The sequence below is a fragment of the Natator depressus genome, chromosome 14 (genome assembly GCF_965152275.1).
Source record: "Natator depressus isolate rNatDep1 chromosome 14, rNatDep2.hap1, whole genome shotgun sequence".
NCBI classification, from domain to species: Eukaryota; Metazoa; Chordata; order Testudines; family Cheloniidae; genus Natator; species Natator depressus.
This window is the reverse complement of record NC_134247.1, coordinates 13,187,412-13,213,677: the sequence shown is the minus strand read 5'-3', so window position 1 is coordinate 13,213,677 and position 26,266 is coordinate 13,187,412. Positions and strand designations below refer to the sequence as shown.

The following is a 26,266-nucleotide window of genomic DNA, read 5'->3' as shown; positions in this document are numbered from 1 at the left end:
AGGGAATTAGGCCATGGCTCTCATCTGTAATCACTAGTTACTTACACAGAAGGAAAGCATGGTTTAGTGGTTAGACGATAGGACTGGGTTAGAGCATGGGAACACTGCTGGGTTCTGTTCCCAGTTCTCTCGTGGTCTTGGGCAAGTGATTTAAACTTCTTGGAGGCAGATCCTCAGCTGGTATAAATTGCCATAGTTTCATTGACTTCAATGAAAACATGGAGACATTCCAGAAGACTGGAAAAGGGCAAATATAGTGCCCATCTATAAAAAGGGAAATAAGGAAAACCCGGGGAATTACAGACCAGTCAGCTTAACTTCTGTACCTGGAAAGATAATGTAGCAAATAAGAAATCAATTTGCAAACACCTAGAAGATAATGAGATGATAAGTAACAGTCAGCATGGATTTGTCAAGAACAAATTGTGTCAAACCAATCTGATAGCTTTCTTTGACAGGGTAACAAGCCCTGTGGATAGGGGAGAAGCGGTAGATGTGGTATATCTTGACTTTAGTAAGGCTTTTGATACTGTCTCGCATGACCTTCTCATAAACAAACTAGGGAAATGCAACCTAGATGGAGCTACTATAAGGTGGGTGCATAACTGGTTGGAAAATCATTCCCAGAGAGTAGTCATGCTGGAAGGGCATAACGAGTGGGGTCCCTCAGGGACTGGTTCTTGGTCTGGTTCTGTTCAATATCTTCATCAATGATTTAGATAATGGCATAGAGAGTACACTTATAAAGTTTGCGGATGATACCAAGCTGGGAGGGGCCACATGTGCCTTGTAGGATAGGATTAAAATTCAAAATGATCTGGACAAACTGGAGAAATGGTCTGAAGTAAATAGGATGAAATTCAATAAGGACAAGTACAAAGTATTCCACTTAGGAAGGAACAATCAGATGCACACATACAAAATGGGAAATGACTGCCTTGGAAGGAGTTCTGCGGAAAGGGATCTGGGGGTCATAGTGGATCACAAACTAAATATGAGTCAACAGTGTAACACTGTTGCAAAAAAAGCAAACATCATTTTGGCATGTATTAGCAGGAGTATTATAAGCAAGACACGGGAAGTAATTCTTCCACTCTACTCCATGCTGATTGGGCCTCAACTGAAGTATTGTGTCCAGTTCTGGGTGCAACATTTCAGGAAATATGTGGACAAATTGGAGAAAGTCCAGAGAAGAGCAACAAAAATGATTAAAGGTCTAGAAAACATGACCTATGAGGGAAGATTGAAAAAACTGGGTTTGTTTAGTCTGGAGAAGAGAAGGCTGAGAGGGGACATGATAACAGTTTTCAAGTACATAAAAGGTTGTTACAAGGAGGAGGGAGAAAAATTGTTCTTCTTAACCTCTGAGGATAGGACAAGAAGCAATGGGCTTAAATTGCAGTAAGGGCGGTTTAAGTTGGAAGTTAGGAAAAACTTCCTGTCAGAGTGGTTAAGCACTGGAATAAATTGCCTAGGGAGGTTGTGGAATCTCCATCATTGCGGAGCCGGTTAGACAAAGATCTGTCAGAGATGGTCTAGATAATACTTAGTCCTGCCTTGAGTGCAAGGGACTAGACTAGATGACCTCTCGAGGTTCCTTCCAGTTCTATGATTCTGTGGCAGTTTATACCAGCTGAGGCATGGTTTCTCTGTGCCTCAGATTGCCTTTCTGTAGAGTGGGTATTCAGCTTACTTTACAAGAATCATTAAGCCCCACAACAACCATGTGAATTACTCTGAGATCCACAGGTGAAGGGTTGTGAGACACCCGCTATGTATCATTCAAAAGGAAACTCTCCTTACATCTGTCAAGCAGCCCCATGCATCCCAGAGTACTTGGGGTGGGTGAAGGAATGGTATAGAACCTGGGAAAGTGTGGAATGGCCAAAGGATACATAGAAAGAATGGCTTAGATTTGAGAGAGAAGGCATGTGAATTTCAATTGCACCCTTCGCTTATTTCACCCATCACCTGTGGTGAAGCAAGCAGAATCCTATAGAGAAAGCTGGCAGCTGTCCATGGTACTGACATACACAAAGTAACATAGGAAAAGAGCTCTATAAACAAGTGAAATGTTATCATGTAAATGTTTGGACATCATCTTCAGGAGCAAACATTCCAAGACTTATTTCAGCATAAAATCAGGAGAACATTAAGCAACCACCCAAATATATATCTCAAGAGAGAGATTTGGAGAGCAGACTATAAAACCTTGTCTCTCGTTTTCTTTTTTTATTTTTTATAGGAACGAATTTTCCTAACGCTGTCCAACTACATCTTCACAGTAATCTTCCTGGCTGAGATGACAGTTAAGGTAAATGAAGCCAAAGCATAAGCCTGGCTGTGCTGCATTAGCACCATTTTATTACTTTGGATTTCTAAAGCCCCTGTGCCCATTTTTCCAGAGATCATCATGTCTTAATCTGCTCTGCTACTTGGGAAGGAGAAGTAACCCAATAAATACCAGGCACTTTATTCTCCATGCATTTTGCACCACCATCGTTCCACTGAAGTTATTCCTGATTTATAGCAGTATAGATTAGATGAGAGGCCTCAAATCAGCAGTCCATCCCTTTTCAATAGAGCACTTAAGCGCATGCTTTACTTCAGCCATGTGGGTAAGTCCCATTGACTTCCATGACCTAAAGATAAGTTTACGCTTAAGTGCTTTGCTGAAGAGGCAGTGTGACATAGTGGCTAATGTACTGGACTGAGACTCTATTCCTATCTCTGCCTGCCTCTGGCTGTTGGGTGACCTTGGGCATGTCATTTCACCTCCCTGTGCCTCAATTTTCCCATCTGTAAAATGTGGATAATAATACTGACCCCTTGGTGAAGTGCATTGAGATCCACTAATGACAAGTGCTGTGTTAGAGCGACGTGGTGGTGGTGGTTTGTTGTTGTTTTATTAAATGTATACGTAAATGCTTTGCTGAATTAGAGCCAAAATCAGGCCCAAAGATTGGCAAGACTTTTTCCTGTATGTCACTCTCATATAATTCATAGCATCTCAGAACTATTCTCTTCTCATCTGGAAACTTCCCCTGTCTTCTGTATTTGCAAATCTGGTGGAAAGCAATAGCCTATAGTCAGGACCTCGAAACCACTTCTCTCCCCCAGTAGCCCAAATAATCATGTGATCAAATCTTCTGTGCAACAGCTATACGTTAATAGAATCACTTTTGCACAACTAGGTTTAGTTGCATTAAAAATACATCAGCTGTTAAGGGACAATCTGCGGTGTTTTTTGCAGTTATTTTTATAGTCCTTACGGTATAACACTTTACAAAATTGTCTAATTAGGTTTCTATACTGGGAAGCAAATGGACTCGCAATCACTTATCTGTGAATAATGTATTAGCTGCAAGTCGCTAACTGGAAGAAACATACTGGCTGAATTAGTCATAACTTGTTGCCATTTGGGCAGGTGGTGGCGCTCGGCTTGTGCTTTGGGGAGAAGGCCTACCTGAAGAGCAGTTGGAATGTGCTCGATGGGGTGCTGGTTCTCATCTCGGTCATTGACATCCTGGTTTCAATGGTATCGGACAGCAGCACTAAAATTCTTGGAATGCTGAGGGTCTTGAGGCTGCTGCGAACACTCCGGCCATTAAGGTAAGCAGCGATTTGGGGCTAGATAAGATAGAAAAGGGGAGCAGGTTGGCTGTGCAAGCTTCTGGTTGGGGATGGTTCCCTGAATCTCTCCATGCAAAGAAACGGAACTGTTTTCTGGAGTGCGATGGAAGGGCCCAGTGAGACCGAAAATGAGGGATTTGCTGCTCAGTTCTGTGCACAACCTGTCGTTGCCTTTACAACAAACTCCCAGCCTGATTCCGAGACATGACATCCTCGGGTCCTGTTGGAGTCAAGGGGAGCTCCAGGCACTCAACACATCTCAGGGTCAGGCTTCACTGTGTAGCAAACTGATCAGTGCCCCCTTTGCTCATTAAGACACACATCCCCTGCTATTTGTGCTCTCATTCACTCTGCGTGAAGTGTTCCTTAACAGCTCCTTTCCCCTCTCCCTTCAGGCAATCAATGGTTTTTGCAACCAAGAATAAAATTAGTAGCAGGTGGCAGCGAATTTTTGAAGATTCAGAGACCAAACTGTTGCTTAACCTAAAATGTGAAGATTTTTTTTCCTCCAAAATCTCCATTAATTTCACTCTGATACTATTTGTAAGAATGGCCAGATGAGATGAGACCACTGGTCCCTCTAATCGGGTTTCCTTTCGGACAGTGGCCAGTATTGGATGCTTCACGGACAGGAACAAGATATCTTTTAATGGACAATTGAGCAATAACCTGCCCATGGAGGAAGTTTCTTCCTGACTCCAAGCAGACAGTGCTTGGCATATGAAGGTTTATATCCTTAATAAATATGATAACTTATCTAATATAATTGGGGATCTTCTTGTTATGCTGGAACTAACAAGCGTATCATCCCCACAGTCTCTCTACACATACGTAGTATCGCACTCCCCCTCCCTTCATCTGGTGTTTTTTCTCTTGGGGTAGGGGTGTATCTCTTTCTTTCTGTGTGTTTATGCAGGGTGTGGCAAAACAGGGCCTCATTCTGACTGGGCCATCTGTTTGCTACTGCAATATGTATAATAATAATAATAATTAATAATAATAATAATAAAGGTCACACCATCTGTATATTTCTGACATACTCTCCTCTGAAAGAATCAAAACATAGGCTTAGTCAACATGCCCTGTTAGAGCTGGATCAAAAATCCTTTAAAGCTTTTCCATTGCCTTCAGTAAGCTTTGGATCAGCCCTTTGGTGGGTAAAAAACAAGAGATGAGCAAATTAGCAACTGCTAATATTTTTGCCATATCTGTCCCAAATTGCATGGCTTTTACACCTTTTGCCATTTATGTGCTCAGAAGTCCCCAGATGGTGCACACACAGTTCATGGCAAGCATTAAATATTCAGATTTTGAACTCTACTGGTGAGTTTTGATTGAACAGATATGTTGCATGATATATGTCTGTTCCCTGATTGGGTGATCGCAACCCTGACAATCAAGTTTCCAAGATGAATACTTGTGATTGCGGGTTGAGGTTTGGCTTTCTTCAGGTGTTTCCTGGTGTTCCCTTATCGTTGGCGGATTCTGTGAACATTCCTGACAGCATGTGTGTTTGTTAGACTTTTCCACAGAAAGCCACAGGGCAAAAAGGGCACAAGCATCATTAAAACAGATCCATTTAAAGCAAAGATTCTCAAACTGGGGCTTGGACCCAGAAAGGTCACAGGGGCTCATGGCCACCCTGCCTTTCCCATACTGCTATATGGAACGGGGATCCTGGCTAGATTGAAAGAGGTGGCCCCGAGAAGTCCCAGTATGGAAAAGGGCATGTTGGGATTAAAAAGATTGAGAACCACCAGGTTAAAGGTTCGAATGCACATTCACAGAAAATTGTTTACAGTATCTACCAAGCTCTTCTCTCCCCTTTCTAATACATTCACAGAAAAAGTACAAGATAATTGGAATTTCTACAGGTAAAATTAGTATCTATTTCACAGCAGCTTCAACTGAGAGATGCACATCACATTTGGAGAATCTCCTCCCGTGAAGGTTATTGGTTTTCTCAATGAGCCCGTGTTGTTAGATCACATCTAGATAAGATGTTTTGAGTGAGCTTTACATTGATCTATCGTGTTTCCTGGGGTTTTTTTTTTCTTCAATTTAAGGCTTTGATCCTGTTGTCAGTGAGACTCCATATCTGTGTATGGGTCAGCCTGCTCAGGATTGGGGCCTTAATTCACATGAACTGTCCTTGTTCATGTGAATTATCCCATTCACCTCAATGGGATTATTTGTATGAGTATAAACTTCCAGTCTGAAAGGGTATTTGCAGGATCAGGCCCTTACATTATTTTGTTCCGTTGGCGTAGGATGTATTTTCTCAAGAGGATACATGAATGTTTGTGACTGACTAAACGGCTCAAACACTTCATAATGCAAAGGAAGTTTTTAAACGATAACCATGAACCATTTGTTTCCTAAATATGTTCACAGTCGATTCTGTTCCTCTGTCATTAGATTTGTAGGAAATGAAAAGCCAACCGTTAAAGTAGGGGCTTTTCAGTCATTCATAAATCTTCACATGTGGAAATCCATCTGCTGTTGTGCACATGTACGTATGGACTCAGCTGACCATGATCTCCCTGCCCAAGGCCAGGCAACTTACTTTGCTGTCTCATTTAAGAACAATAAATGTTGCATTCTTTAGCTCCACCTGTTGGGACGGCTGTGTATGTGCAAGTGTAATTGGGTGCACAACTCCACCTCCTCTTGTTTTAATCAAAATGACGCCCATATTGTCTGGGAAATTAGCTGCCATTAATGTGGGAATGGCAATTCATTGTATGAAGTTCACTTCGGAGCCTGGACCCTGCACAAGGCCCTTTATGATGCTTGAGCCAGCCCAAACTTTTCATGAGTTGGGGCTGAATTTAGCAAATAGTCTGACGCAATAATTGGGGGGGACCAAATTTTTTAAGCCGCAGCTTTTCGCTACAACATTTTCAAGATGAAACATTTCCGCTTTTCATTTCAGAATTGGTGTTTTGTTTCCAAATTTAACTAAATGTATTTTTTTAAAAAGTTAAACTCCCCAAAATGAAACAAATACACACTCACACATATTCATTTCCGGTCAAATGAAACGTTTCATTTGTCTTGAAACAAATTGGGGGGGGGGGTTCATTTTGACAAGAAAACCAAAATATTTCCATTTCAGGTCAACCCAAAATTATCAGCCACCGAACTGAAAAAAATTAGTCAGTCACTCAGCTCAAGGTCAGCAGGTGTCACATCTGGCTGCCATTTGCCAACTCCCCGTATAGGCACAAGGGGTGGAATTGCAAGAATGGCTACTGGGGAGTGTGATGGGGTGTCCACCCCACACAAGGCCTGAAGGGGGGAACGTGGCTAGGTGGGCCAGTTAACCACCTGGGCTGCACCTAGAGGAGGAGCCAGGGCTAATTAGAGATGAAGCTCATCAGGACAGGAACAGGAGGGGCCTGTATAATGCCCCGTAGTTGAAAGTAGAAGGGGGCGGCAGAGACGGAAACTGCTGTCATTGTCAAGGTGGGGGAAGGTAGGGTAGGAAGCAACCCAGGGATACAGCAAAAAGGGATAGACCTTGTACAGATCTTGAGTGCTTGTTGTAGGCTCCCTGAACTGGAAACCAGTGTAGAGGGTGGGCCTGGGTTCCCCTACCAGCTGCTGGGGAAGTGGCACTGTTATGGGGCAACAAATGGGAAGACTGCCTGGGACAGGGCGTTCCGAGAGACTTTGATATATGCCCCCCAGAATGGGAGGGCTACAGTGACCTGGCCAGAGGGCCAAGCCACAAAGCGGGAGCAGTTGAGTCTCAAGCGAGCGAGACAGGGAGAGAGATGGAGTGAGCAATGTCAGGAAGGGACGTCAACATGGTAGAGCTAATCCCCAGATGCGACCAGAAGGAGGCGCTCCAGTGGTGAGTGTAGCGTCCCGGGACAGGGAGACATCAGGAGAAAAATCCCTGTGAGAAGCCACCGCTCTACACCTCACAGCATTGAACTTGAGGAAAGTGAAGGGGTTTGTTAAGTTTCCTTTGGCTTATGGCAGCTTGCCTTGATTTATGGCCCTAGAGGTTTGCTACTTATAAAAGACCTTGCCGATTACTACTTTGTCTTATTTTGCTGTAGAAATACCCCACTGCCTTATACAGTACATACAGTTGTGTATGCAAAATCACATATGCATATGAAAATCAAGTATTTGCTTGTACACCTGACCAGCAAAGTGTACAGCTGGCCGTAAGCATGAACAAATATCCAATCTGCATATGTGCAAATCATGTACATGCAATTGTGTGGACGTAATTACACATGCCAGTCATTGACTATCAGGCCTAAAACTATACAAAGGGGTATTCAAGCCCCACTCTAGGCACAGAAGTTTGAAAATGCATTCACAAAGAAGGGGCATTCCAAGGCATTTCCACTGCTGTCTCTGATGTACCAGCCTGTAGAAGAATTGCTGATCCAATAAAGTTCCTTCCTAATGCGTTCAACCTGCTGTTGTCAGGATCAAGTGCTACAGCTCAAGATACAAGAGAAATCCAAATTAAAAATGGATTCAGAATTAATTTGGAAAGGTTTCAATGCTATTTTACTCTCTTTAGCGCTTTGGCTTCAGCTTCCAAAGCAGATGGGTAAATTATTCACTCTTCCTCCCATCGCAGTATGAAATAGTCATTTCATAGGTTCGCTCCTCTTTATCATATTATCACCTTTGCTGGGTTTTTTTCCCTGTGGAGGAAAGTCTGCATTAACACTGAGCTGCCACTTCTTTATACAAATGGGCTGAGCAGACTAGCAGGCTTAAAGTTAGTAAATATGTTCCAGCTGGGATGAGATTGACAGCAGTCTTGGAGCATCTGCATGCTTGGAGTTTAGCAGCATTGTGACTGCTGAGGCCAGCAGAACCAAGAGGAACTCAAGGGATTAGCATTTTTTTCATGCTGAAGAACTTCTATGACTCTAATTTCCTCATTTGTCAGATGCCTGACGCAGGCTGAAATTGTCCTTAATGCAATCTTGGCTGGCTACCATGTCACAATGTCCAGAGGGCTCGAATCAGCTGGATCATTCAGCACTAAATTGCAGGAGCAGTGGATTGGATAGCATGGGTTTGCAGGCAATAATATCAGCAGGATCTTGGGCAATATTGACGAGGCACTGGGATGGTTAAAGCCATCATAATGGAGCTGACACTAATATCTCGGAAATGCTGAGGTTGCGTTACTTTGCGGTTCTGTCTAGGGCCTTATCCGGCTCTCACGGGAGTCTTTCCATTGACCTGGTGGATCTTAGCTTCAGTGCCTATAAGCATGAGAACTGTGATGTTTTTCATTAATTAGTGTTTAACCTTCTGACCGGTGCTGGCAGCAGCAGCAAGTGCCAGCTCAATATCCAGAGGTTCCTCTTAAAATTACAGAATAAAACCATCTTGAGCCCTCACCCAGAAATTTGGGAAAACTAAATACCTCTCCTGGGCATCTTTAATAGTCAGTACGTCCCGCCTTGCAAGCACCGAGTCTGTGTATAACGAAAAGCAAACTTTTATTGAGGGGACGCAGCATTACTTTGGGAAAACACAGCAACAATGACTGTTGGCCAAGACAGAAGAGTGACCTCCTATTCCTTTACCCTGTGTTGGATTGCAGATGATGTCGTATCAGGAAAATCACTTTGTTCCATCTTTAATTTGGTGTTGGTGCTGGTGAAAGTTGCCAGGCCCTGGAGACTGAATTTCTTCATTGTATCCACAGAATAGAGTTTCCTCACGAGAGGAAGGATGGTCCATTGGAGAGCTGCTTGCCCAGGATTCAAGAGACCTGGGTTCAATTTCCTACTGTACCACAGACTTCCTGAGTGATCTTGGGCGCACCACTTAATCTTTGTGCCCCTGTTTTCCCATCTATAAAATGGGGATAATTGCACTTTTTGTGGGGCCGTTGTGAGTAATGTGTATGATTGTGAAGTGCTCAGATACTACAGTTATGGAGAGGCATAAAAGTACCTCGGATTCATATACAGAATAGGCATCAAACTGATTGAGACCGTGCAAACTTTCCCCTAACATGCTTAAGCCCTGATCTGGGTGTATTTCAGTCTTCATGTGCTTTAGTCTGTCGGCTGAGACGCTCAAAAAGGGTGCTAATGAGGACAGTGTTCGTTGTTTGTGATGTGGAACCCTGCCTGCCCAGAAGTGATCTGAGATCAACAAACATATTTAACATAGCGTGCTAAGCTGCCATTTGAGGGTAATGATTTGTTTTGGTCGCTGCCAGCCTGGCTTAGATTTGATTCACAGCCTTAAAGGTTAAAGACTTCATAACTCCTTACATTCCCTGAGCCATCCAGTCCTCTCCAAACTCAGGAAAACAGCGCAGAGCAGACAGAGAGCCAGGGAGTGTAATAAGTAACAACAACCGTTACCTGAGCACAACAGCCAGCAAAACAGAAGCATCTGCCTTTTGTGTTGTGTTGGTAGGGAGTGGATAAAAATATCACCATCTGTTTCTTTTTAACAAGGGGAATTGACAAGCTACCCTTGACATTTAGAGTAAATATTTTACCAGAAAGAAGGAATTTTTTTTTATTTTTTTTTTTAGTTTTTCAGGCTATTGTTTAAAGCCAACAATTCCTAGGGAAAAAAAAAAGGAAAACAAAAAACCACCATTATTTTATGGCTGTGCATGTAGCTCTGCAGTTTAACTCCATAGGCACCGAGACACACAAGGAATAATGCAAACTTTCAGAGAGCATGAGGCTTATCCGTCATGCACCTTATTAAAGCCAAACATCACTGTCACATGGCCGAGTCCACAGTGACCCCTGCTGGGAGAATGACACAGTCTGGGGCAGATGGAGATTAGACTAGCACTCAGACTGGGAGGTAGTTTTAAGATGGCAAGAGGCAGGTTATTGAGATAGGAAAGCAAAGATACAAGAGGGAGGTGTGAAAATGCAGAGGGACACTGAGCTGAGCAGGGAGAGACATTGGGGAGCCTGTGATAGGATCAGTGTAAGACATCCTTGTCCCATAAGTGAACAGGTGCTTTACATTTTGAGTGCCAAGTTTTCAAAGGAGCCTTCAAACCGATGTCCAAAAAACACAAACACACACACACACACATACACCACTCTATGGGTGCAACATTTTTTGTGCATAAATGCCTGACTTTCCATGCCTACATTTGAAAGCAGCTTGGCCATAAAGACTAGATTTACAAAGTGAGTGAGGCTTCTAACTCCCATTGATGTCAATGGTACTTTTGTAAACCTCACCAGAAACCTATTTGCCCCTAAATACCTTTGTGAATCTGTCCGTAAATGACTTGATGGCTTTTTTAATATACACAAACTTAGTCCTCTTATTAAAATATTGCCCTTGATATAATGGTGTAGTTCATCTTCAACTCCTTTGTTTTCCTGCTTGTTTCTATTTTGCCATTGATTGCTTGTGCCTTCTCCCTCAGCCCTACAGTAAAATCTAATCTACAGTTATGAAATTCGAGGTAATGCCAGAGAGATAGGGAGAGATCCTGTAGCATTGAAGGTTACTGCTTATGCTCCTGTGGGGAAGTTCTCAACTGGGTAAGAAAAGTGGTTGAATATCTGATGTCACAGCAGTGAATGGTAGACGTAAGATAGGATGAAGGTAGGAAATTGAGTGGCTCAGGAATCTGTGTTGGACCCAGTCCTGTTCAAATGGTGTATTAGTGACCAGGAAGAGAGAAAGTGGAACCAAGTGCATGAGTTTGTGAATGACACAAAACTAGAGGCTGGATCCAAAGGGAGATGGGATCCAGACCAGAACCGAGAGGTTCTTGTCAAACTGCATTATAGAAAAATACAAAGTGATGGGGCTTTGATGAACAACGGGTCGGGGGAGAGAGGACATCCTAACTGGCTATGTGCTCTAGAAGGTGCTAATCCGGAAATAGATCTGGGAGTGACAGTGGGTTAGATTAAAACCATCAGCTCCATCTCTGGCAGTACAAGAGGCCAGAGGGACCACATCTGACATACAGTAGAACCTCAAAGATGCAAACACCAGAGTTACGACTGACCAGTCAATGGGACACCAGGTGAAACCGTAAGCAACCAATCAGGCAGCAGCAGAGACCAAAAAAGAAAGTACTGTACTGTGCCTGTATTGTAGCTTACAGGTCGGCACATCTGGGCTGCCTGTCCTCACCCCCACGTGGGGGCAGCCACTTACAGCTAGGAAGTGAAGATGCTGGGGCTGCCAGTCCAAGGCAGCCGGAGCCAGCGGAGCAGGACCAGTGCTGGGGTCTGCGCCGCTTTCGCCCCTCCCTCGGCTGGGAGGCGGACACACTGGTCTCACCCTCCCTCCGCCAGCCAGGGGGGGAACGCGCTGTTTTCGCGCACCCCCCTCCCCCGGCTGGGAGAGGGACAAGCTTGCAAACTCAGTCGGACCCAGGGAAAGAAGCTGCCGGCAAGAAAGCTGCAGGTGCTGAGGAGGGAGCTCAGCTGCCGCTGGAGCCTGGCCTGGAGTGTCAGCTGCTGGAGCTGCCCGAACTGCGCTTTGTTCAGAGTTACGAACATTTCGGCGTTACAGACACAACCTCCCTTCCCAAGGTGTCCGTAACTCTGAAGTTCTACTTTGTATTAGATTGGAATATGGTGCCAAAGCTCTTTACAAGAAAGATACAAGAACTGAGAGCGCTGTATAAGGGGTCAAACAGAAGACAGTAGAATTTCTCAGGCCTGGAGGCAGGAGATGTGCTTTACATGGAGAGGTCACTAAAATTAGATCTGTATTCATTTTGTAATAAGGTCGTTAAAAAGGACATGACTAGGGAAGTGTAGGTAATGGAGTGGGAGAAGAAGACATGGGGGTACTCTGTAATTTTCCCTTTCTGTGAGCCTGGTCGAAAGCCCAGTGCAGTTAACAGAAGCCTTTCCACTAACTTCAATGGGCTTTAGATCAAGATCTGGGTACCTAACTCTTAATACGTATGCATTCCCACCTGCACCTTCTCGTCTTCTCCATTCCACACACAAGGATCCCTGAGTACATATGAAGTTTCCCCAACCTCCCTTACATCTCAGTCCCTTCATAGCATCTTGTGTACTCTTGTTTTTCAGCCACTCCCCATTTCAAACAGCTGCTTCCCTAGTCCACACTTATGCCTGTGCCTCAGAGCATGGAAGGATTCAGAGAAACGTTGCAAGGACAGTGTCTAACCTGCTTCTTGTGCCTGCTTTTTCCCCTCAGGGTCATTAGTCGAGCACAAGGACTGAAGCTGGTGGTGGAAACCCTGATGTCATCCCTGAAGCCCATTGGGAACATTGTGGTCATCTGTTGCGCTTTCTTCATCATCTTTGGAATCTTGGGCGTCCAGGTGGGTTCCCTGCAGGGCTCTTTGCCTGGTTCCACTGGAATCCAGGCAAAGCTGGAAATAAAGGCAAGCCCAAATAGAGAGGAATATCTTGGTATCTTTGCCACTGTGTGCGGGCTACAGGTCTTTGAGGGGCCCAGATTAAGGTGAGTTTCTTTCTGGAGTAACTCCCTATGCAGGAACTGAAATAGCATGACAAGAGCAAGAGCCACATTATTCCAGCCCTAGCCATGGATCACTGAGTCTTTTTCACTTTTCCCTGGCTTTTCAAATGAATCATAGGCTAGACTCCACACACGTGCACCTTAGTACCAGTGGGCGCAGCAATGAGTATGAAAAATTATGGCGGTATGACTTCAACCTCTTTCCTGGTTCTGTCGGGGTGATGAGATCTGTGGGTTAGTGGGTGGGTCTAACCCCCTTCAAGCTGACCAGTAATACAGTAATACTGCTCTCTAAGGACACATCTACACCACAGATTAATTGTAGCATGGGTAGACCATGCCTGCGCTAACTTTAGCTAGAGCAGATAACTCTAGCAGTGAAGATGTGGCTGCATGGACCCTGATGTGGCCTAGCACCCTGAGTATGTAGCCAGAGTTCCTAGTGGGCTTCTACTGATGTCTGGACTGCCACGTCTTCATTGCTCTTGTTACCTGTGTTAACTTGATTAAAGCTAGTGCAGGTTTACTGCCACTATGAGTACAATTTAATTTGCGATGTAAACATACTTGAAAACAAGCACTGACCGAGGGGGCAAGCTGCTCCCGCTCAGAGTGTCAGCCAAGAGTCCTCCTCACCATGCCCCCTCCATCCCCACCATGAGGACTTATGCTCTGGCTGGCAGAATTCCTGTAGCAGAACATGAACTGAGCTACACCTCAGTTGTCCGTCCCCCAGGACCAACCAGAGCAGAATTTGGGTCTATAGTTAATATAATCAGATCCCTAACATGTCCCACTAGGAAATCCCAGTCCAAGGAAACTATTCAATTCAATTCTGTCTCCTGTCTGTGGTGTTAAAGTTGGAGAGACAATGTCCCCTTTTTTCCCCAGCTTTAAACTCACGGAAAATAGAAACTAACTTTCATAGCTGGGAATCCGCTGGCTTCTAAGCTGAAAGGAAAACTTGTCCCAGTAGACTCAGTACAGGGTTCTGAAAGGTTCACATAGTTAGAAGTTGGTGAAAATATTGATTTCTGAGCCTTCTGCGGTGTCAGGCAATCTGGATACAATCTGCTGTCGTCATCGCCAGTCCTTGGAGTGCAGGGGCCCAAGGGAAGAGACTGGAGAAAAGTTTCCATCTCCTTGTAATAATTTCTAATCATCTGAAAAAGAAAGAGATTCTATTTGATGGATATTTCAGCACAGTTTCCCCTTTTCCAGGTGAAGTTTATTTGATCTGTCAAAGCTGGCTTGGAAACTGGCTCCAGTGTTGACAGGAGGGCTTCCGTAACATTTTGCATTAATGAATGTACTTTAAATAACTAATAAATATAACATTCAAACCCGACAGAACAAAAGGGAAGAATCATCCCATTCATGACAGTTTTTGCATCTAGATTGATGTATAGGTACAGCACAATATCCATCCATTACACTTCACATCCATTGCCCTAAACAGGACCATAAAACTAAGCACATCCCATGAAACAAAATAATCAGAACCAAAAGAGTTTATAACGGGGAAAAAAATCTGTCACACTGAGCTGTTTGAATTTCCTTTCTGCTAATTGTGATCGCTTTCCCCAGTGCCTCTCCCAGTCTTCTATTCAGTTGTCACAATTACACATTGACACATTTACAGCACTACATACAAACATTAGAACTGATCCTGCATTCAGCATGCAAAATTCCCAGTGATGTCAGTGGGAGTTCTGCATGCTGAATAACTGTAAAAGCAAGGCCATCATTTATATAAAAGAAACCAAATCTTAGATTGCTCAGTATTAGCCTGTTTTTTTCCCAATGTAAGTATAAAATGGAGATAGATAGTAAGACTCAATCTTCTAGAGTTAACAGGAAGGCAGTCCCTGCCCCAGAGAGATTACAGTCTGAATAGACCAGACAGAATAGGAAACACAAGCACAGGGAGTTTGTGATTTGCCTAGTGTCACACAGGAGGTAAGTGAAAGAACCTAGAATAGAACGCAGGTCTCCTAAGCCCCAGTCTAGTCTCCTGCCCGCTGGATTGTATTGGCATGCCTGCTATTTATTGATTGTATTACATAGATTTCTGAAGCATGCACCAAGGTGGCATGTGGATAGTCATTAATCTAACTGCCAGGAGTAGGAAGTAGAAAAGACAGAGTCACTCTGAAACTTTGGGCATTCGAGTTTCAGAAGTGCTGAGAATCTGCACCTTCAGCATGAGCTGCCAGTAAGCGTGAGCTGCCAGTGCTCAGTGTGTTTGCAAATCAGACCCTTGTATGTTCCTCTCCAGTTTATGGTTGTGTAATGGGGCCCATCTGAATAGTATTACACCCCTAGTCATGAACCTATTACACTCATAGGCAATGTAATAAAATCCATGTTCACCTTCCTGTTTAATTTGGAAGAAGCTATCTCCATTGTAGGCAGAACATGGGGATCCTTAAGGGAGCTATAGCCGTCCTAGATCTAAAAGTTTTATGGCTAAAGTAGATGTTGAATAGAAGGATGCTCTGTCCCAGGGACGCAAGACAAGATACTGTCACTCAGTAGAACAGGATTTCCGATATGTCTCGCTCACTCAGATTTCACCATCAATTGCCAAGTCCCAAAGAGTAATCATGCACTGCCATTTTCTGTGCCGCTTTGCAGAATGCAACAAGTCTAGAATTAAGCACCTGATGCTTCTCTCATAGGTGTAAATCAGGAGTAACCGCACTGGAGTCCATGGTTTTATGCCAGTGTAAGGGAGATCAGGATCTGGCTTCAGGGAGCAATATGAGTTCATTCTTAAATTCTGGTTATAAAAATATTTGCAGAGACTTTCCTGAAGTGCAGTCTAATGATTGATGGAGAACAGCTCTCATGCAAGGGGATTTAGTGCCATTGAAAGTTGCTGGGTTAACAGCCCTAGAAATAGAAGTCTCATTGATCCACCCCACAGGTCCAGCAGGAGAACAAGGCTCCACCCACACCACTCCTCACTTTGATCTTTGTGAATAAGAGCGTTTTCCATTTCTCTGGCACATTCATTCCTTTTTCTCTGCCAACAAAGACGGTCAAAAGGGCCGAATTAGGGCTAATTTTGTTAGCCACTCTTGTAAGACGTTTTGCTGGCAACTGGATTGAGACCACCATTTCTTATATATCACTAACCAGCCATCAGATGGTAACACCTACAAGCCTGGGCTGGATTTGAACCCAGTGCCCTAGAAGCAAAAGGCTGTAGAGGATAGTCCTAGTCCTAAGAGCTATCCAGCCCCCTGCAAGGAGACCTTCAAGATCAGTATCCTAAATTATGTTAGAGGAGGCGTTCAAGCTTTCTCTCAGTAGGTACCTTTGAACTAAACTGTCACTGTTGTTATGCCAGGCTTCACTCTTTGAGTGCCATGCACTAACGAAGCTTTTATCTTTAACTTGATTTGATTGTGTGGGCTGCACAGCAGGTCCTGAGTGAGCTGTCCATTCTGTGCAGGTAGATGAAGTGGATTTACCCCTCCTCTTATTCTTCTGTTTTACAGCTTTTCAAAGGGAAGTTTTTTGTCTGCCAAGGGGAGGATACCAGGAACATCACAAACAAATCAGACTGTGCAGAAGCCAGCTACAAATGGGTCCGGCACAAGTATAATTTTGATAATCTCGGCCAGGTATTACTGGAATGGTAATCTGCTTCTTTGCTCCTTTACCTCCTTGATTTAAAAATCTATGAATAATTACTTATAGGATTTTCTTACAGGGGTCTAAGCAGCCACAGTCACTATTCACTTCATATACACCCACCCTGCATTTGTAAATCCCAAATGCAATGCTTCCAAGCACTCGCACACTTCCTTTTGGAATAAGACAAGCACAAGTAGCTTCACGGTGTATTTAATTGCTTCACTGCTGCATAATAAACTAAATACATCTAGCAGCAGGGCTTGACTAATGTGGCTGGACATCCTGTACCCAGTGCATCTCAACATCCCATTCATTTACAACTGCCGATGGAGCACATCCTTATTTTAGCAGCATGGTAGGACCTAATTAGTAGTGAGCAGTGGAGACCTGGAGGGTGAAAATGAAGCTGCCTTTGTGTTTGACTTTGTGGTTTTCGAATTAGCCCTCTTTGCTGGACCGGTGTCTGACATTGACAGGTTTTTGCTGCCAGGAAACCTTGGACATCAAAAGTTTCCTGTTATTGGCAAGGTAAAATAGTAGCACAAATGCAAATCCCAAAATGGAGAAGGGCAAAGGAGAGTTGAATGTGACAGGTAAAAGAGAGCATCTAATTAGCTGGGTTCCAACTAAACGTAACTTTTTCCCTTACATTTCTAGGCCCTGATGTCTCTGTTTGTTCTGGCCTCCAAAGATGGGTGGGTGGACATCATGTATGATGGCCTCGATGCTGTAGGAGTTGACCAGCAGGTATGTTTTCTAGATGAACGCATAGTAGAGAGAAGCCGCCAAAGAGGCTATGGTTTGGTTTTCATTTTGCAAAACGTTGTTCGTCTTGCAAAAGTGAAACTTTGGGGGGTGGTTTGGATCTGGGTTCCATTTTATCCAAACCAGGGCGGGAGCATGACAGAGATCAGATGAAAGGTTCCAATTGGGACCCATGTCTACTAGTTATATGCTGCAACAAAACCATGCTGTGACGTAAGTGTCAATAGTTCATTGTACCCACTTACGGTGCTTGAAGAAACGTCCTGCGTAGCTGTAAAATGGGGAACACTACCTATCTGAGAGGGGTTTTGTGAGCCTGAAGAGTCTTTGAGCACCTCCGGAGAAAGCTGCTACTTTGTATATGTACAGATTACTATTATTGCTGGCCTTGGATAGTTGCAAAGGATTCTGTTGCCTCACTCTTTGGCACAACAGACCATTCATGACTCTTCAGTGTTCAAGTGACTTTGGGTGCCCAACTCGTGACACCTCAAAGGAGCCTGATTGTGCTGAGCACCTGCCGTCTGAAAGTCACCTTTAAGGTGTCTTAAGTTGAGCACTCAACATCTCTAGCTGCTTTTCAGAAAGCGGGCCTTGCTGTTCTGCTCCATCTACCTCCTCAGGGTATGTCTACACTGCACTGCAGCTGGAAGCAAGCCTCCCAGCCTCCATAGACAGACTTGCACTAGTGGGGCTCAAGCTAGTGTGCTAAAAATAGCCATGTGGATGTTGCGGCTCAGGCTGCAGCTCAGGCCCATCCAACCCCCAAACTGCAGCCGGACATGCAACTTCCACATTGCTTTTGTTAACATCCCAGCTCAACCCTGACTAGCAAGAATCTGTCTACCCTCAGTTTGCTCCATACTCTGCCTGTTGTAATTCAACTGGCATCTATCTCCCTCCATCCTGTAGCCAGTTATGAACTATAATCCTTGGATGCTCCTCTACTTCATCTCCTTCCTGCTGATTGTGGCCTTCTTCGTCCTCAACATGTTCGTGGGGGTCGTGGTGGAGAATTTCCACAAGTGTCGGCAGCACCAGGAGGAGGAAGAAGCCAAGAGACGGGAGGAGAAGAGACTTCGCCGGCTGGAGAAAAAGAGAAGGAGTAAGGAGAAACAGATGGCTGGTCGGTAGTCTTTCCACATCTTTCTGAGTCCTGCTTGACCTTTGACACAATCCCCTAACCCCTGCCTAGCATCTGATGATCATTCTCCTCCAAAAAAAAGCATGTCCAAGCTATGAAATTTGCATGAAGGAAACAGCGCCATGTTAGGCTGAGCAGGAAGCCATGGAAACCTTTCGATGCCTGCATGATTTGCAATGACCTTTTCATACAAGGTTATTTAAAACCCAAAAACCCAAACCTGGAGCTTCGTGGATAGCACAACTCAGCGTTACACAAATAGTGACAAATGTAAAGATCAACAGTGTCAGACTAGGCCATAAATCCTCCAAGTCTTGAGCACTGTTGCTGATAACTGGATTCACTATTTGGTTTATTACAGCCTTGTAATGCCACAGCAACATTACCTGTCTCATTTATCAGGCAGGTTTATTTGTTGGCAAAGTAGCTCTAGGGCTATTCAAGGATGTAATAAAATAATGAAGGCATCTTATTCTAAAATGCTTTAAATTCATTTAAATGCTTTTAAAAAACACCCTATAGATACATATCAATGAGTTTGCTTGAGAAATACAGATTGAAAAAGAATTCAATAAGACAAATTAACCAGATGAACTGTCATTGATGTGAGATAAATTGAACGATAAAGCTTGACACAAACTTGTGGCCCTCTTAGGATAATGTAGCTTTAAAAATTCTGTTAGCGTGATAGAAGGATGCTAGACCTACACACTCTGTCAAAAATCTAAAAACCTGACCTTTTTCTTTTTACTTCAGTTTTGGTTTGGTTGAAAAAGCAGGAAATCACATTCAGGTCAGAGGTCAAAGGCCAGAGGTACTCTTCTCCATCTTGCATGCTTTCTGTTCTGGTTGCATTTTTTTCAAGTGCCCATCTCTTCATGGTATCTCTCTCTTGTTACCCTCTCCCGTTCTGACTCCTTACTACTTGTCTCCACTTCTTTCACATTTCATTTTTTATCTTCGACGCACGTCAGTGATGTTTAAGAGTCTGTCTCTGATCAGGAGCTTGTGCTAGCAATCTGAAAGCTGGTCATGTTAACTCTGAAAGGTTAATAAAGTTGCGATGAGCTTAGTTATACTACTGCAGCACAAATATCACTAACTAAGGCTCCCATTCAGAAAGCACTTAAGCACATGCTTAAGTCCATCCCTTTGCAGCATGGCTCTTAAGCATGTGCTTAAGTCCCATTGATTTCTATGGTAGCTAAGCACAATGCATATGTGTTGTCCCAAATATGGTGCTTTTCCGAATCAGGGCTTAACGCCCTGATCCTGCAGTGAGAATGGCATGGCCAGAGCTCTGCAACTGCACAGCACCCTACTGCTTGCACTGCAGGATCTGGCCCTAAAGAAGGAATATTCTAATATCCTGGGTACATTATAGCATCTCCAGATTCCTGCTCAGAACTGTGGATCAAGCAAAGAAGAGACTGTGACCAGTTCCTTTCTGGGTGTTACAATGAGCCCAGTGAACTTTGGGAGATGTAACCAGTACTGGGTGAAGAGCCACACAGTGTGGACGCAATAAATAAAGCTCATAGCTATGGATCTTATCAGTCAGTCTCAGTTAAATGGGATACAGCTGATATATCAAAGGATTTTTTCCCTCCAAACAATTAATATGTATAGAAAGCGCTTTAGGGTAGTCTGAATTCCCAGACACAATTGCTGAGTGACAGCTGCTTCTTTAGAACATACAGCTACACGCTGGATGCCAATGTCCCGTTTGTATAGTTTGGTTTTGGAAAGAAAACATTCTAAATGTCATTAGAATAAATATATATAGATATTATGAATGACCTTATTTATAATGCTAGGAGAAAAAAGATGAATCAGACATAAGGCTGGTCCGTGAAGGAATCACAAAGCATCCTTGGAGATGTGGATATTTGCATTCAGTTCTGTAAAATGCCTAATTAAAGAGGCAATCGCCAGATCGTCTATCGAGGAACAGAATACTGCTGAGTGCTAAACTTCCTTAAAAAAGAAAGACATGAAGCCTTCCAAAGAGCTTTAGAACAAAGCTTTTCTCAGTTCACATTCAATGAAAATGTTGGTTTTGACTGGATATGTCCAATTTTGCTCTCAATGACAAGTAAGTGTCATTGCTTTGCTTTTCCATCTGTAGTTGTAACTGGTATGCCATTTTGGGATAAGGGGCTCACTTCTACCCTCAGATCCATGATAGCAATTCCATTGCAGTCATTGGGGTTTCCTTTATGCCGAAGCTGGCCTTGTCACTGATTTTTTGTTGTAGCTAATAGTCGGAATTAGTTTAACTGACTGCATGGTCGGTTTTTTTAAATGCTAGTCTATTCCTATATTAGGACAACCTGCTGCATCTGAAAAAGAGAAACATGTGGGCATACCAATACAGTGCTTACATGACAGATGCAGAACCTAGTTGTGTAGTATGCAGGATTGCAAGCAGCATATTGTGCTATTCCTCTGCTAGGGTGAAATTCATCCTCTGCCAAGGCTTTTGCTTAAATCCTACTCAAACCCCGTCTTGAGGACTAACTAACTGGTATATAGGTCTTATGCGGGGGTGAATTGGCCTTAAATTTTTAAGGGGGCAAAGTTCTGTCAGTTAAACGCTGCAACCTCATGGAGTCCATTGCGGTAGCACTGGCGTAAGTGGGAGGAGCATCTGGCCCTTAGTTTTACCCCACTGTATCAGAAGGGGCAGGGATAGCAGATTCCACTCACCATAAAAGATATCTAGGAGAGAACATTATTAGAACTTTTCGGGCTACAGCCATTACAGACCTGTCTAGTTGACGGGAGAACTGTAGAAACAGTTGAAGGGGAATGAAACTCTTGCCACGCGTCCTGCCAGATGATTAATGTCGTTTCATTCTTTTAGATCTAATGCTGGATGATGTAATAATGGAGAGCTCAGCCAGTGCAGTGCAAGGTACTGGGAAATCTTAACGTCTCGTCTCACGTGAATGGCAGTGCTGTGTAACTAACGGCTGGCCAATGCTGCTGTGAGGCATCCCACTAAACTGTGCGTGTGGTGGAAGTCTTGTTTGCTTACTTCATGGCGCAGGCATATCATTTTTAAGTGGCAGGTCTGCAGACCTGGCTCAGGCCAGGCACTTGCAAATCTTAATTTACACCTTTTATCAGGGTTTTTTTTTTTCTGTTTGTTTTTTAAAGTCGTTTTTCCGGTCCTCGTCCAAACATTGTCGGACTTTTTGTTTTTGTTTTTGAGAATAGTGACTGGATTTTGAAATGGGTCCTGTGTTGTCCACACTCATTTGCTAACCATAAACCATTAGGAGGTGCTGAACATTCCGCAGCGGTATCTCTGGAAGCCAAATGACCTCGCTAGAGTAGGGTATTTTTCCAGGACTACCTTGTTGCATTGCTCGTATTCCAGTAAGAGAAAACCGGCTAACCTGAGCGAAACCCAGCCCCTGTGCATAAAGCTAGTGCATAGACCTAAATCTGGAAGTGGGAAATCTAAATCGGGGTAGATTTCATTCTCCATGCTGTCAAACTTGCAGCCACAGGAAGTCCCCAGTTTATTGGGTCCAGCTCAATGAGGGACCAGTAGAGAAGATAACAGCCTTGGGTAGGGCACAAGGTTCTTCACACCAGCTGAGAGCTCTGTGCAGATACCTTGAGCACCTTGGGGAGGTGTACATGTGCCATATGTGGACAAATCCTCTGTTGTGGATCTCAAGGACCTTCCCCCATCTGGCAGAGCACAGCTGTATGAAGTAAGTTGTAGGGAGGTCACTCACTGAATTCTGGGTTTTGGCTACGGGCCCCACTGAATGGCCTTATTTCTATGCTAATGGGATCCTGAGTCAATGGAAGGTTAGCCATTAACCCCTGATGAGCTGGGGAAGGAAATGTGAGGTTAGCAGAAGTGAGCTGTAGCTCACGAAAGCTTATGCTCAAATAAATTGATTAGTCTCTAAGGTGCCACAAGTCCTCCTTTTCTTTTTGCGAATACAGACTAACACGGCTGCTACTCTGAAACCTTTTATTCTCACTGTTATTTCCCTACTAGAGCTAGTGGAAACTTTTCAAATTGTAATGATTTTTAACCAAATTTTCAGATTTCAATTGGGAAAAAACATTTTCTTGATTTCTAACCAGTTCGATTCACACCACAGCCCTGTCTGCAGAAAGAATGTTTGTTTCATTAGTAGCTACAAGCCGTAGTACATCAGATCTTGTAAGTCAGGTGAAACAAACTTCAGAGTCCTGAAGAAGACGGGCGAACTTCGATTAGACTTGCTAAGAATCTAATCTCACCCTCTCCTATCTACTTAACTCACTTCTCCTCCTTTCATTCATTACTCACCAGAAGGTGCTTCAGGCTTCAGATCTTTTCTCTGGTTTTATTTTTGTTTTTAGTTTTTTTTAAGAAGCAGCAGCTTTGATCTGAGCAGTAGTTCTTTTTTTAAATCATGAATTGTTAAGAATTTTAGTCTGAATAATTAAAGGTTTGTTAATATTGAAATAAATGCGTAAGTGCATTCAAGGAAAATTACGTGCCCATAAAACCGTTCCAGTGAAAGGACACCCCGTTTAAGACAATGAGCCCTGATCCTGCTGTTCTCAGTCAGGCAAAACTCCGATGGAAAATCAATGTTGCTCGTTCATTGGTGAGAAATAACTCAGGCAAAAGGAGCATCCTGATCTTCTTATAAAGTCCTGGCTGAAAATGACCCAACTTGCTTTAATGAACCTGAATCTCCTCACCATTGCCACTCCTTGTGTTTTAATTTCCTTGCCTTCATCCTCTCTGTTATTGCTAGGAGTCCAATCCTCCACCCCTTAATCAGACATCAGTGCCTGGGGAAGGATTGAAGAAGCAGGCCCTAGGTTTTTTATTTTTGTTTTTGTTTGTTTTTTAATTTGGTTGTGAGCATCTTCACCACATAAGACCTCTTCCGATCGACAAGAGCTTCATCTAGCATTTTGTTTGTTTTGTTTTTGTTTTATTTTGTTTTGTTTAATGCTTTGATCTCATTCCAAAACTGGCCATTATCCAATGCAGACTCAGAAAGAAACGTATAGTTTATACCTTTAAAACTGTGTGATTGTCAGATCTGTGCTTTTGTATTTCCTTTGTTGTCTTTTATTGGAACCAGTATTATTGAATGTGCTTGTGCTGGTCTTCAGTCATCAAAGTGAAAGAATAGAAAGTTCTCTTTCAGAATCGTTGTGTGATGCTAGGGAATCAATATTGATGTTGTACCAGTCAAACCTTCTGTAGCATGATGAGAAATCCTAAGCTGAGGACCCAGAACTTCCATATGTCTTTGTATTTTACAAAAGGCTTCCTTTATCTTTATGTGAAGATGAGATGGGGTACTGTGTGTCTGTGCTGTTTACTGGTGTGTAGTGGAGATTACTGTTATTATTTTGGATCTATCACAGCTGGAAACTTCTCAGTGGGAATAATTTATCATTTCCATTTTGCTTTAAAAATGCCACTCAATGTGATAAAAGCTGAATAAAACAATGTGTTTAAATGTAGACGTTCCTTCAGTGCAAAACATTTTAAACCTAATTCTCTCAGTACAGTTTGTAAATCCAGCTGCTTAATGTGTTCAAAGTTCACTGTTTTCCTGCTTATATCCCTAGAATAAATGTAGACCTTTACAAAGAAATGCATTCCTTCATGGAACTATACCATTCTTGTGCATTCCAGTTTCCACTGGTGGTGCAGTTCAGCACTGTTCTACTCTGAAAAGCGACTATGGAAAAATGGCAACTTCCTACTCTTCAGGGATGAATTCAGAGTCCAACCTGGTCTCTTGCTGTGTGAACTGAGTGAACACAGCTATTAGAAAGGGAGCTGGATTCTCTTCTGGCTCCAGCATCCTCAACAGTATCGTTTGCTGAATTCCAAGCACACAGCCTTAATTGTTGGTGCTATGCAAGCCAGAAAGAATGGAGCTTGACTTTCAGTTACGATACTGGCAGTTAGAAAAATCACTTTTATTCATACACGGAGCAAGTGAGTCACTGATAGTAAGAATCAGTGAATTATGGAATCACTTTCCAGAGGGAAGCCATGCTTTAATAGTTACTTGTTACAAGCACGGTTTAACTAATATCCAAGATTAAGAGGGAACCGACCCCCATTAGACTCATCGGTTCCACTTCCTGGCACTTGTTAAGGCAATCCTTTGTAATAACGACCCCACTGCATGGCGCATATATCATCATAGGACCCCTCTTCAGGAAGCTGTTTGGATGAGGGCCACTGGACATGACCAACTAAAAAGAAGTACCCATAATGTTGGGCAGCTGTGACAATGGACTCAGCTGCCCATCAGGCTAGAGCATCATTTCCCAGGATCAGTAGGGAAATGAGACTTATGAGTAGATTGCCCGACCTTCATTGTGTTAGCTGATCTTTCCAGTTTAATTGTATCTAAATATTAGAGTTCATTCCTTCTCCTATCCCACTTTTCACCCAGCCACAGCAAAGCAGCTTGATTTAGAACCTGTTTACCTGCCAGATTTGTCGTGGGCTTTTGCTGCATCTCGCATCCTCTTGCAGTCTTATTCTGCCATTTTTTTTTCTTTGTCTTTAATTCTCTGTGTGTCAGGAAGTGATTTAACCTTTCCAGTAATAACCTAGACTAATCTGGAGCTCTTGTTGTTCTTGACACAGTGTATTGTAACAGTACAGTAATGTGGTGTTGTGTTAGTTGTGAGATTCACCACCTGGAGCTTAACAGATGTCTGTATTTCCCAAGATGTTGGTATTGTTTAGATTTTTTTTTCTGCAATAAATATGAATACTGCTGTTTGATAGGGGGCATGGAATTTACACCTGGAGAGTGCCAATCTGTGCAAACCATCTTAAATATGGCTTTTCTTGCTGATGACATAAAGAAGCAACTGCTATATTCAAAAAGTTCCCTGCCTACCTTGATACAGTAGCTATTAATTTGTAGCCCACAGGCAGCATGGTATATTTGTTTGTGGTTCATTTCAAGATAATATCTGTGTTCTGCTAATATGCATGACCAGCATGTTGAGAAAGGGAAAGCAAGTGGTAGTATGATTTATAAACCGGGTTGAGAAAACGCCTATTAATAACCTTACAGGCGGGGGATAAAATATTTACAGTCTGTAAATTAGTAGTGTTCCAGATGTGTCAGTGACACTGACTTTCAAATTCAATCAGGAAAAGCATTTGACATTGCAAAGTCCAGGGCCATGCTCACTGAAAGGTTAAAAAAAGGGAATATTTTGGGGAAGGTTTGGCAACCCTGTTTATAAGGCCATGCTGTTACTAGTCCAGATGCAGGATCTCTGCACAAGTAACATTTTACAACCTCTCTGTAAATCCTTGCTATATTCTAAGAGCTGCAGTGCTATTCTGTGGGATTTGGAATGACCTGCCAATCAAAGCTAAAACATTTGAATTCCAGTATAATTATTCATATGTAAATCCACTGCAAGAAGAGGCAGAAATGTTGACATTTTCCTTTTTTGAATGTGAATTATGCAGAAACCTAAAAGAAATCAGTGATCAAATTATGATGGTGTTTCTTTTTGCAATTATAACCTGGTTCATAACTAGGCCCTATTGCTAACTTAATTGTATTCAAACATTTTAGTTAATTTCTT

General features: G+C 43.1%; 1 protein-coding gene across 1 annotated transcript in view; it reads left to right on the top strand.

The window, feature by feature from the left end:
- Window positions 1–26,266, top strand: part of CACNA1G (calcium voltage-gated channel subunit alpha1 G) — a 274,461-nt gene that overhangs the window by 215,812 nt on the left and 32,383 nt on the right. The window contains exons 20-26 of the mRNA XM_074971576.1: window positions 2,246–2,314; window positions 3,428–3,612; window positions 12,811–12,937; window positions 16,605–16,730; window positions 17,401–17,490; window positions 18,421–18,613; window positions 21,519–21,569. Of these exons, the coding sequence (XP_074827677.1) occupies window positions 2,246–2,314; window positions 3,428–3,612; window positions 12,811–12,937; window positions 16,605–16,730; window positions 17,401–17,490; window positions 18,421–18,613; window positions 21,519–21,569 (841 nt within the window). The remainder of the gene's footprint in view (window positions 1–2,245; window positions 2,315–3,427; window positions 3,613–12,810; window positions 12,938–16,604; window positions 16,731–17,400; window positions 17,491–18,420; window positions 18,614–21,518; window positions 21,570–26,266) is intronic.